The 12,153-nt window shown below is 30.7% G+C and overlaps 1 protein-coding gene and 1 long non-coding RNA gene across 3 annotated transcripts in view; one reads left to right on the forward strand and one right to left on the reverse strand.

The window, feature by feature from the left end:
* Window positions 1–3,725: 3,725 nt before the first annotated feature.
* On the reverse strand, window positions 3,726–10,706 carry LOC105113821 (phospholipase D alpha 1-like). 2 transcript variants are annotated; one of them, XM_011010150.1, is made up of 4 exons: window positions 10,559–10,706; window positions 10,336–10,435; window positions 4,859–6,758; window positions 3,726–4,381 (listed from the first exon to the last, which is right to left on the reverse strand). In XM_011010150.1, exons 2-4 carry the CDS (start codon window positions 10,426–10,428, stop codon window positions 3,948–3,950), a joined length of 2,427 nt encoding a protein of 808 aa, XP_011008452.1. In that variant the 5' UTR covers window positions 10,429–10,435; window positions 10,559–10,706; the 3' UTR covers window positions 3,726–3,947. The 2 variants fall into 2 exon arrangements, with proteins under 2 accessions (XP_011008452.1, XP_011008453.1); XM_011010151.1 differs by having other exon boundaries at window positions 10,336–10,491; window positions 10,544–10,706.
* LOC105113820 (uncharacterized) overlaps window positions 7,701–12,153 on the forward strand; it is a 20,757-nt gene continuing 16,304 nt past the window's right edge. Inside the window, exon 1 of the long non-coding RNA XR_840025.1 lies at window positions 7,701–7,962. This is a non-coding gene — a long non-coding RNA (uncharacterized LOC105113820). The remainder of the gene's footprint in view (window positions 7,963–12,153) is intronic.

A 12,153-nucleotide genomic window follows, 5' to 3' on the forward strand; every position in this document is an offset into this window, starting at 1 on the left:
CACCAGCATCTCTTTTCTAAGTTTGACCATCTCTTTGTTCTTTCAATTTTAGTTCTTAAACTCATCAATCAATCCTTTCATTTATGTGATAGGCCTGCATTTAAAACAAACATTTACCATAAATTAAAGATATCTTATATTATTAGATATGTTATTATAAAACATGATTTAGTTAAGGAGTTATTGATACTTCAAGCGCAAAATGATGATATAAAACCTTGATAAAAATACACTTTTAAGTACTAATCACCTAGAAACAGGGCTCCAAAGTTGAATAATTTGTTAATTAATTGGTCTTAACAAATTTCATCCATTCTTCCTAACCAATGTGGTTGATATCTTGTACTTGGTGTTTAGTAGAACAAGGTGGCTTGTAACTAATACATACAAAAGATCCTCTTTGGTAGAGATATGGACTCTTCAATGTTTAAGCACGTATCTTCTTAGAGAGAGAAAGTACAGTAATATTCTAGAGAGAGATGCTTTAAAAATATATATTTAGTGAAAAATAAAGTTTGTGAACTTTTATCTTCAAGAATTCATCATGTATTTATAACTTATAAATTTTATCCTTTTGTGGAAAGGAGTGGCCGGAGTGTAACTTTACCTTTATGATATTTTGAGTTGTATCATACTTATTTTATCCAACTAAATGACGGAGGCATGACAAGCCATGATATTCGTTAATACATCTAATGGTGTTGGTGAAGTATAAACTTATTTAATCAAGTCTATTTATTAAGAAATAATTTTTTTATAAAAATCTTTAGAATTGATGGTGTTAGATCCACCAATCATTTCTTGGGTTTGGTCGACATCGAACCCAACATGTCAGTTCTTGGTGCACTGTGTGGTCCAATGGTGGTTAGGTTTGGCTAGTGTTAAACCCAATGTATCTAGACTTGATATACTACTATACTCAGCATGTCTCTAATAAGAGTGTGTATGGTGTTGGCGCATGCCAGTACAATACATCCGAGAATTCAGAAAAATTATATCCATATATTTTTTTTTATCTGATATTTTTTTATAAAAATATATTAAAAAAATCTTGATTCATTAATATCTTCTTCAAGATAATCAACCCAAGTACTTTATTTTCCTATATACTACAAAATATATAATCTTGTTTTCGGAAGTCACATTTAAAAGTTAATACGAATATGAAATGAAGTCCCCTACCTATCCTTGCCCGACCTAGCCTCCTCACGTTGCGCAAAGATTGAAACCGTATATAAAGGAACTCAAATAAACTTAATTTTTCAACCAAAATAAATAAACTTAATTTGCACAGTAATTCGAATTAAAAACGATAATATGGAGAAAAAACTCTCTTAGCTCCCCGTATTAATTAAACCAGTGCACCGTATTTTATATTTTCTATAGGAAAAAGAAAAGAAAAGAAAAGGAAAATAGAAAAGTTAAAGAGTTGGTCTAAAAATTACTACCAAGAATCAATATGAACATTCCATTCTCTTTCCCCAGCTTAGCAAGAAAGGAATTCTTCTTCTTCCTCCTGCACTCCTCACCATTCCCTTTTGTATCCTTCACATTCCTGCGAACTGCATTCTCTTCTTTCTCTGCTTTCTCTTTCCACCTTCATGCGAGAACCGAAAAGGAACCACCATAATAAAGCACAACCAATAACATTAGCTAACGTCATAAAAGTTACAACTTCCAAGAAAAGATTGAGAGGGAAAAAGAAAAGCCCATGTACCTGAACATAAGCAAGGAAGTAAATTTTGATTTGGGGTCGGGAATGGGGAATCTTATTCTCAAAGAGTTGATTGGCTAATACCTTTTGCTTGGAAAAAGCAAGAAAAACTATTGTTTTTAAACCGACCTCTTCTAAGGCCCGGGTTTCGGGTTCTGGATTTTGATCAAGTCAGAGAGTTTCAATCAGATCATCCGGTAAATTTTTTTTAAAAAAAATTAAAATGACATTATTTTAGTAAAAAAATAAAAATCAACGAGTTACAACTGGATTTTTAACAAGGTTTTGCTAGGTCAACCAAGTCACCGGGTTTTTTTTATTTTTTCTTAAACTTGATCCAAATCTAGCCTCGGATTAATCAGATCCAAGGTCAACCTACCAAATCGATTTGGATTTCAAAACTATAAAAAAACTACTATACTTGAAAGTGTCATGACGGTAGTAAATACCACCCTTGTGAGGTTAATATAGATACATGGTCTTGAAAATTTTTTTAAAAAAAAAACTTATTTTTTTATTATTTTTTTCTATTCTAGAGCTTAAATTTGGTACTTATAGAAAGATATTGAGTATTATTTATTTGGGTTCATTAGATTTTGTTTAGAAATACCACCCTTTGGAGGTATTATTCATTTGGAATCCTAAAAAATTTAATGAAGAAAATCCTTTTTGTATTAAGTAAGAAGCAATAAATTTTTATTGATAAATGATTAATTATTTATAACAATAAAATTTCAAATTAAATATATTTTAGGGACTTCCGCAAGGAAGCACTTTAAACTAGTTTTTTTAAAGTGTAATTTCAATATTTATATAGTTTACATGATAATATTTTATATATATATATATATATATATATATATATATATTGTAATTTTATATATTTTCTTAATACAAGTGCTATTTTTTTATAATAATTTCATAGCCATCTTTTTATATGATTATAATCTTAGTTGTCTTCTCTTTATTTGTGAAATGTGAACAATATCAGATCACTATTGATGTAAGTTAGAGTCAACATCTCCCTCTTTCTTTGTTCTCCCCATTGTTGAGGAAAAAAATTAAAGAAATCTTCACTCACAATGGAAAATATAGTATTATTGATATCTTTGTTTGCTCAATTCCAAAGGCACAATGAGTTAAGTTGACTCAAAAAAAAATCTTAAAAACATTGAAAGATTACAGAAAGCAAGAGAGAAGAGACACCTAAAATTAGAGGGCTGATCTAAGGAGTTAAGGCAGCGATTCAGCTGTCATTGTGGTGGATCTTTATTGGTGTGGAATGGAGGAGAAATGATAGCGAAGTTTTGTCATGAAATAATTTTTATTAATGTGAATATTCAAATTAATTTATATATATATGAATTAATTTTATGTGTTTTAAAATTAATAATTATATAAATTTTTAATGATTTATATATATTTTAATTAATTTTATGTGTTTTAAAATTAATAATTATATAAATTTTTAATAATTTTAAAGTTTGTAAAATTCAAATTGATAATTTTTAAAAAATAAATTTAAAATATAATGAATTAAATTACATATTTCAAGATTTCAAGATGGATTTTGTGATGATTTTGTTGAAAGAAGGAAGGAGATGGCATGTAAATTATAATTTTTACCACTTATAAATAACAATACAATATTCAGGGCTCTCTAGTTTAGGATACCATAATATTTGGTAAAAAAATTATTTTTCAGCCATTTTAATTAGAAAATAGACATAGTGGATGTGGATGCTCAATACATTTATCATTGTATCTTATTAATCGGTTGCTTTGTCATATGAAATGTAGAAAATAGGTAGCCCCCTATAATATATTAAAAAATTGTATGATGTTTAAAAAATAATAATGATATTTATTAGTTATTTTTTAATTTATTTTAAATAAATAAATAAATAGAAATATAAAAAAGAAATAAAACTTATAATTCACTAAAAATAAAACATAATAAAAATATTTAAAAAAACAACAGCTAAAAATAAACTGCAAAACACCATCTAGCACCATATCAAACATGCATCAACCAGATAAATTAAGTTTATAAGTTCAAAACAGTCAGCATCAACATCACACCATAGCATTACGTCTCTGCAAATCCTAATATGGACATTCTACCAGGAAAAAAAAACCAACCCCAGCAGACTGACGATTTATTCTTCTGCTACTAGTAATATAAAATCAGAGGATGGGCAGGTTCTTATTGCTAGAGAATCGCAACAAGTTCCTAAGTAGTAAGGATAGGAGGCATGAAATCAGATTTGGTACCGAGAACACGAGCCTTTGTGTCAGGGAAGAACTCAGTTCCAGGCAGTTCTGTCACATTTCCTTCGCTGGAAACCCCAATAGGGTAACGGAGCAAATGACCAGGTAGATCATGCTCAAGTGTCTCGCTGGAATACAAATCCCAATATTTGTCAGTAATCTGGTTCACCTTCGTCACGCATTCTTCGCTTTCTGGATGAAGGAAGGTGTCATCCAGCATGCCAAGGTGTTCGTACCATAATCCCAAGCGGAATCCATGGATCTGGCCTCGTGCAGGCTGCCTGGTTGCTAAGTGATATGGTTGGTATCCTCCCATGGCTATCTCAGAGTCCCTGGCACCATCCATGGATCTCTGATTAATGTTGGCAGACCCAATAATGATGTATTCGTCATCAACTGCAAAGCCATGTGTAAAATCCATGAGGCAACCACATAATAAAATAACAGCAGGGCAAGCAACGTAACCAAAATTATCAAAGAGAGCACCGTGTATGATTAAAATCGAAGTTTACAGTCATAAAGCAAACTTATTTCTATGTCGTCAATTAGGTGCATATTTTCTTTTCTTCATTTGTATGCTTATAGTAGCCATGCATTTGTGAGAATCCATCCTTATCATCAATAGACATTCAGCAAAAAGCCATTGCTTCCTTTGCTAAAAAGTCTTGGTTTCAGAATACTTACCTCTCTTCGTGCATATTAATCCGAAACTAAAAATATCAGTCCCTGCGTGTGATGTGAAACTAGACAAGCAACAATATTAATGCCAAATATGAAAGTGAAGATCTAGAAACGTGGAAGTTAAATTATTCGTGGTGGGGATTAAATATTCAGTGAGTTTACATTGACGACTTAAAGAAAATTCTGGCTTACCAATCATCATCTTTGCATGAACATAAATCATGAAGCGCCTGGCCTCCTGGGCCCGGATGTAATCTGAATCAGGCTCTGGTTTTTCTGCTGGTTCATATTCTCCACTTTTCTTCACCTCACGATTCCCAAGGCAGAAAAATGTCAGGTAGTTCCGAGGATCTTCATCAAGCCCCTTGGCTCTGAGAGCCTCGATGACATCTTTATACATCATGTCCAATGTCCTCCTCTGCCAATCTAATATTGCCTGAACTGATCCACTCTCTGGTATTCCCTCCGGCCACATTGGGACAACAACATAAACAGTGAACCTTTCCCCTGCCTCAATCTTGCTAACTATCTTAAGTGAAAGCTCCTTTGGAATTAGATGCAAAGCATTAATGTCCTCCGGCTTAATACCATCAGCACTCCAGCTAAAAGAACTCCCTAGAAAATACTGGTTCTCAATATAGATGAAATTCTTTGCACGTCGAATGGCATTGACATAGGCATCTTGAATGCTTCGATCGATGATATTATCCTTTCCACTGACAAGCCCGGCTTTGGCAGCATCTTCAGGTGTCTCCGGGAAACCAAATGCAGCACCTCCATCAATGGATCTAAATAACTGCACATTCCACGTCTCATGATCATCGGGATACATAGCTGGAGATGGTGGAATGATGACATCTTCCAGTTCTCTCAGTTGAACAAGTAAATCTTTACCGCCTTGCTTCTTCCATCTCTGTTCAAAATTAAACAAGACATCCCAAGCAATTGGTCCCTCAAGCCGGGAATGGATGTCATGCCAAGGTTCTCTGGGACCACCTTTTTGAATCGAAGCACCAGTAAAGTTGGGCTGATGGAAATCATCATGGTGTGCAGTGTCCAATGTTCTAAAAAGGGAATGGAAGGGGGTATCATATCTCCCATCACAAAGATCAATCCCCCCAACATAACTAACAATTCTCCTCCTCTGGGAATCTCCATTAGGCATTGCACTGTCCACTACAACAATCTTTTGGTGGTGAGTGAACATGGTAGAGATTTGCAGATCTTGAACAATGCTTCCACCATCATCAGGATTTCTGGGACACAAGACACAGTGCACATCAGTATTTTGGAAGTAGTTCTCAGTTTCTTCATCATGAGTGGCCATCAGCCCATCCTCTTTCAGCAAACCAACCGAGGTTCTGTCATCCCAAATGAGTATAAGAACCCTAACACCTTCACTTGCCTTCTTCTTAAGCAGCTCACCCAAAGTGATGTCCCCACCAGGCTTTGGCCTCCTGGAATCCCTTACCAGACTGATTTCGGTATAAACAGACCAGCCAGTGATGTAGATGAAGTGTTTTGCATTAGTGATTGAATCAAAAACATCTTCCCAACATCTATGGGGATTATAGTACTCTCCTGAAGCAAGAGGGATTTTGGGGATAAATTTGTCTGGTACATGAGCATCTTGGTACAGGGAAACCTTACACCCTTGTCTCTGAGGGTAGAATGTATAAGGTACCCCAGGATATTTTGGACTTCTGATGCCACCTCCCCAGTTACGGTCTTTTGTAACGTCGAAGTATTGTAGCTTCACATGGATTTTGGAACCGGAGTCAATCGGGTTTTTGTCTTCATCCAACATCTCAACCCATCTATCTATTTCTTCCCCATCTACGATCTCTTGAACAGGGATATATGCTCTTCCAATCAAGGTTGCTCCAATTGGATTATCATCCTTCACAGTGAAAACAATATTTGAAGCCATATGAGCACAGTAAATATGAAAAGACTCATTCCACCTGGGGTTGGTTGCTTCTTTTTCAAGGATTCTGGTCCTCCCAACTCTAGCCCTTTCCAGATCAATAGTTGCATAGAGTTTGCTAATTCCGTCACCAATACCAACCTTCTCCCCAATGTTCTCCACAAGCTACAAGAAGAAACTTTCAATCAGAAACCTGGGAAGAAAGATTGAGCGACCACATAATTCTACGATGAAGAAATGTGAGTTAAAAACAAGGACTTCTGAATTGACCTCTCGAACAGGTGAAAATCCAAATTTGGATTCCTCCTTTAGAGCAGTTAGAATAAATCAGTAAACTCTTCAGCATGGGAAAACAGTAAATTCTTAGAACATCGAAATGCAAGGGATGAATGAGAACCAAATATATAGCAATACTATTAGAAGAAAAGGTCGATAAAATGTTACAAGCTGCTGTAACTATATTTTCCAGCATAAAAAGGATGGAATGGAGTCTTTTACAAAAGGTCAGATTTGTAGAGCTTTATATGAAATAGCATAAATCACAATAAATGACATAAGATGATTAATTCATAACTAACATAGAAGGAATTATGTGTCAATAGCCGTAACCCACTAATGTATTTGGGATTATGGTGGCAATTACAATTTAAAATATTATTTGTTTAGAAATATGTTAAAATAAAAAAATTTAAAAAAAAATTATTTTTGACATGAAAACTATTTGAAAATATAAAAAAATCATTAAAAAAATAAAATTTAAAGAAACAAGCATTGCATTCCTAAACACAATCTAAAATAGCAACAAAAACTAGAAATAATGATAATATTAGCCAGGACAAGTTGAAAAAATTTAATTTTTTTATTTTTTTAGATTATTTTGATGCACTGATATCAAAAATAATTTAAAAAATAAAAAAATATCATTTTGATATATTTCTAAGTAAAAAGTATTTTAAAAAATAACCGCAACCACACTTTCGAGTTGTTAAGATGGTAATATAGCAATATTAGTAATAACCGTCTAATTTTACATTTTTTTTCCATTAATTTCTCTATGAATTTTTGTTAGTTTCTTTGATTTTTATTATTCTTTTGTGTATTGTAGGTGTTTTGGAGGGAAATAAATGAAAAAAGAGTTTTGAGCTTCAAATTGGTATAGAAAATACTTTTTAAGTATATTTATGTGTATCTAATTGCTTCTCAAATGAGTTTTGGACTTAATTTAAACTACTAGACTTAGGAAGTGTTTGGTGTAGAAAACAAAAGTGTAACTTCTGCATTTTGCCTAATCAAGAAAAAGTAGTTTGGTTAGCCAAATCTTGTCTTTTAATGAGCTAGGAAAAAATCAATTAAAAAGCCTAAGAAATTAGTTGTCTTTGTTATTTAATCCATATGAAATTATTTTCAATAACATGATATAATTAAAAGATAAAAGGTCTGAAAAGAGATAAACATGATTAGTGGGTTAATCAACTTATTTCATCGAGATAAACTTGAAAATCACTATAAATAAATGTTTTGTTCTAAAAAGAGAAGTTTACAAATAAAGTTTTTAAAAACAGAAGAGGTATTTTATGAAAAAAAGAGGTGCACTTAGAAATCATGAGAAACCCAAAAATCAAAAGACACCTGCAAAAATCTATTTTGTTTTCTTTGCTCCTTTCATCTCTCTATTAAATTTGTTTATATTCTAATTTCATTATGAAAAATTATTATGTTGATGATTTGGGTGCACAACAAGGTGAATATGATAGTGATTTGGCTGCTATTTTAAAAGCTATAAATTGTGATAGTAGATTATTATTGAAGATTTTCAATTGATTACAAGTGTAATAATATAACTGAAAACTAATAAATTAAGCATATGTGTTTATTTCTTAATTCTTTCTAGATTATTGGAAATATTCAATTGGTTACATGTGAAATATAACTAAAGACTAATAAATCAAACATTGTTCTTGATTTATATATTGCTTTTATTGCGTTGGATTTAGATTGGTTTTAGGAAGTTTGTTCTAAGTTGTTTAATGAGAGATTAAGTAGAGAGTTTATTTTACTTATTTCTTTTTATTAAACAACCTTAAACAAGCTCTTTAATAAAAACAATAAATCAAGAAAAATACAGCTTGAATCGAGAAATAAACACAGGCTTGGTTTATTATTTTTTAGTTATATTCCATTTGCAATCAATTGAAAATCTCTAATAATCTATGATCACAATTTGCAATTTTCCTTTGAATTATTGACAAAACAAATAAGTAGAATATAAACAAATTCAATTGATGAAAAATATTCTTAAATTTATTCATAGAAAATAAATATACCAAGAGTTTTGAAATAAAAAATTAGACAACATAAATTTAACTCAAAACTCATTTAAGAGACAATCAATATCTAAATAATTATAGTTATTAAACTTTGCCTGGGGATTGACTTGGATAAGAGGCCTAGTCATAGGTTTTATGGGGTGACTTGGGTCAACTTGGATTAACCCAGAAAAATTTAAAAAATATATTTAAAGCTTTAATATTTTATAGAAAAAAATTTAAAAAATAATCTATATAAATATAGGCTATACATATTGTAAATAATAAAATTTTAAAAAATATTTTAAAAAGTTTTTATTCCATGTTAAAAAGATATTATGTTAAGTTGAAGTATTTAAATCAAATTTTTTTTATCTCACATTGAAAAAATTATTATTTTTCTTGTGAATATAGAGTATTTATACTAATGGGTTTCAAATCTCACATTGAAAAAACATAACTTTTTTCAGTATACGAAAGGGTTTCAAATTTCATATTAAAAAAATAGTATGTTATCATTTTAAGTCGAAGTATTTAAATCAAATTTTTTTTATCCCACATTGAAAAAATATAATTTTTTTTCTTGAGAGTATAGAATATATATACTAATTGATATCAAATCCCACATTTGAAAAAACAAACTGGCTCTCACTCGGGTCGTTGAGTCATTAGTTGACTCGCCGAGTCGATTGGGTTTTGCCAGGTTGTTGTCCCAACCAATCTTTTATTAAATTAGAACCGGTCTAATTACCAGATCGACTAGATCTTAGATCAACTCATCAAATCAGGTCAAGTTTAATAAACATTGCAAATAATAAACTTAGTGTTTTCCAACAGATTTGAAGTGCAAAATTTATTTAATTTTTGCTTATTTCCCTCCCAAACACGAACAAAACATAAAAGAATAATACAAATCCAAGAAATTCAAGAAAATAACAAAACATATAAAAGATATAAAATTCGACACTTATAGGATAACCTCATTGCATAACCTTCTCTTCTTAGGAATGTGACAAAATTGAATTTATGAAAAACACCATATTCAAATGCTTTGCTTAGTTCTACACACAAACACCAAAAGGTATCTTAAAAAAAAATCTCTACCAATCAAATAAATAAATAAAATAAAGATATACCAAGATCATCAAACAATAATTAAATAAAACTAAACAAACTACTTCCATTACTGAATCCCTTTTATTCAATTCCTCAAAAAAGAAACAATAGACAGTCATAGAGAGTAAAGATCTGTCCCAGAATGTAACCAAAATTGAACCCTTTCCAAAAAATCAAGTAAAGAACAGCAGTAGTATCAGCACTGGAAAACATGGCTAATACCCATCAAGAAATAAGTAGCCAGAATAAGCAACAGCGTACTCAGTCAGTACTTACAAGGCCTGATCCAGAACAAAAAAAAGAGATAAAGAAAAGAAAACCTTGCGGAGGAAGCCATGTCCACCACCATCGCCAAGCTTATCCACCTCAAAGATCGTGACATGTAAGGTCCCGTGCAACAAAATCTGCGCCATTTCTCACCTGCACATTACACACACAAACAACAATGAATCCAATCTTGAAGACAGATTAACGAAAGATCACGTCTTTTTTCAACGGAAAAAAAAAAAAAGAGTAGAAACTTGAGCTGCTGCTGCTACTTACTACGGGTGATTGTTTAAAAAGTGAGCTGATCTGGTGAAAAAGAAAGAAAAGAGAGAGTGAATCGAAGAGGGTCAATGGGATTTTGGGATCTGATGCTGAATTACATGTGCTTGCTTTTATTGTATGTCAATGCTCTCTTTACGCGGAGAAAGGGAGGGAGACAAGATCTTAAAAGGCGCATGGTAGACAACGGCTCGTTTGTTACTGTTACCAAAAGCTAGCGGCATATAATTTTACGTAAAATTACTAGTCAGCGGCATTTTTTTAAACGTAAAAATAGAATACGTTAAAAATAATTGTCAGCATGTTTTTTTAATATAAAAAAATTTAATTATATATATATAGAGTAATTATTTAAATTCTATTGAAACAAAAAAAAATTAGTATAATTTTTCATTTTTTTATAAATATTCTTTTCAAGTTATTTATAAATTTTATTTTGTAAAATAAAAATTCTTATTCATTTTTAATAGTTGCTTATATAAACTATTAATATATTAATTGATATATTTCTTTAACTGAAAATATATAAAATAAAAATTATAAATTAACATGTTTAATTTTTGGAGTAATTAATGTTAAATGACTTATCAATATTTAAAGAGATTTATTTTTTATAAATAATGAAATAAATGAGTTGATTTATTCCAAAAAATAAAGCAATCAATATGAAAAGAAATTTTTTATTTATTTTTTATTGTTTATTTTACTTTTGTTTTAGCTATATTATATTTATTATTATTATTTAATTGAAATTATTAATATATAATTATTTAAATAGTTTACCTATAATTTTATAATTTAAATATATAATCTCAAACTATATTATATATTTTATATAATATTAAAAAAATATTTTTAACCTCGGAGGCAAAAGTCGTGGTCTCAAATCAATCCACAACTTGCTCTGACAGGTGGTGGGTTATTGCTACTCTACTAAAGGGGCTACATTGCCTCGCAACTGTAAACTGAAAATAATTATCACATTCGTATTTTATTTTTATAAAATAAAAATATCTATTTATTTTTAACAGTTTTTTTATATAAATTATTAATATATTAATTGGTATATTTCTTTATTTCAGACTTTTATTTATTTATTTTATTTTTATTTTAATTGTGTAATATTTTTAATTATTATTTAATTGAATTTATTAATATATAATTAGTTAGAATATTCTACCTATAATTTTATAATTTAAATTTATAATCTCAATTTATATTATATATTTTATCTCATATTAAAAAAATATTTGTGACAACGCGGGGGCAAAAGTCGTGGTTTAGAACCAATCCACAACTTGCTTTGACAACGAAGTGTGATGTGGTCTTGACAACCGTGTGGTCGAACACGTGTATGCTGCCTTTGTGTGGCAGGCCACCAACCCAAGTTTGCCGACATCTTTGATCGAGGAGAAGTCCCATCGTGGCCATTTATTATATCCAATGAGAGGATAAGAATGCCCCGCGTCCCCCGCAACTGATATTTATTGCATCTTTTCGAACCAATGGCTAGATACCAAGAAAATCTAATCTAGGAATGAGGCTCTAAATTATTTTAAGGTTTCAAAATGGTCAAAGCAATCCAAATTAAA

The sequence above is a fragment of the Populus euphratica genome, unplaced genomic scaffold, assembly GCF_000495115.2.
Source record: "Populus euphratica unplaced genomic scaffold, PopEup_1.0 scaffold458.1, whole genome shotgun sequence".
Classification (NCBI taxonomy): domain Eukaryota; kingdom Viridiplantae; phylum Streptophyta; class Magnoliopsida; order Malpighiales; family Salicaceae; genus Populus; species Populus euphratica.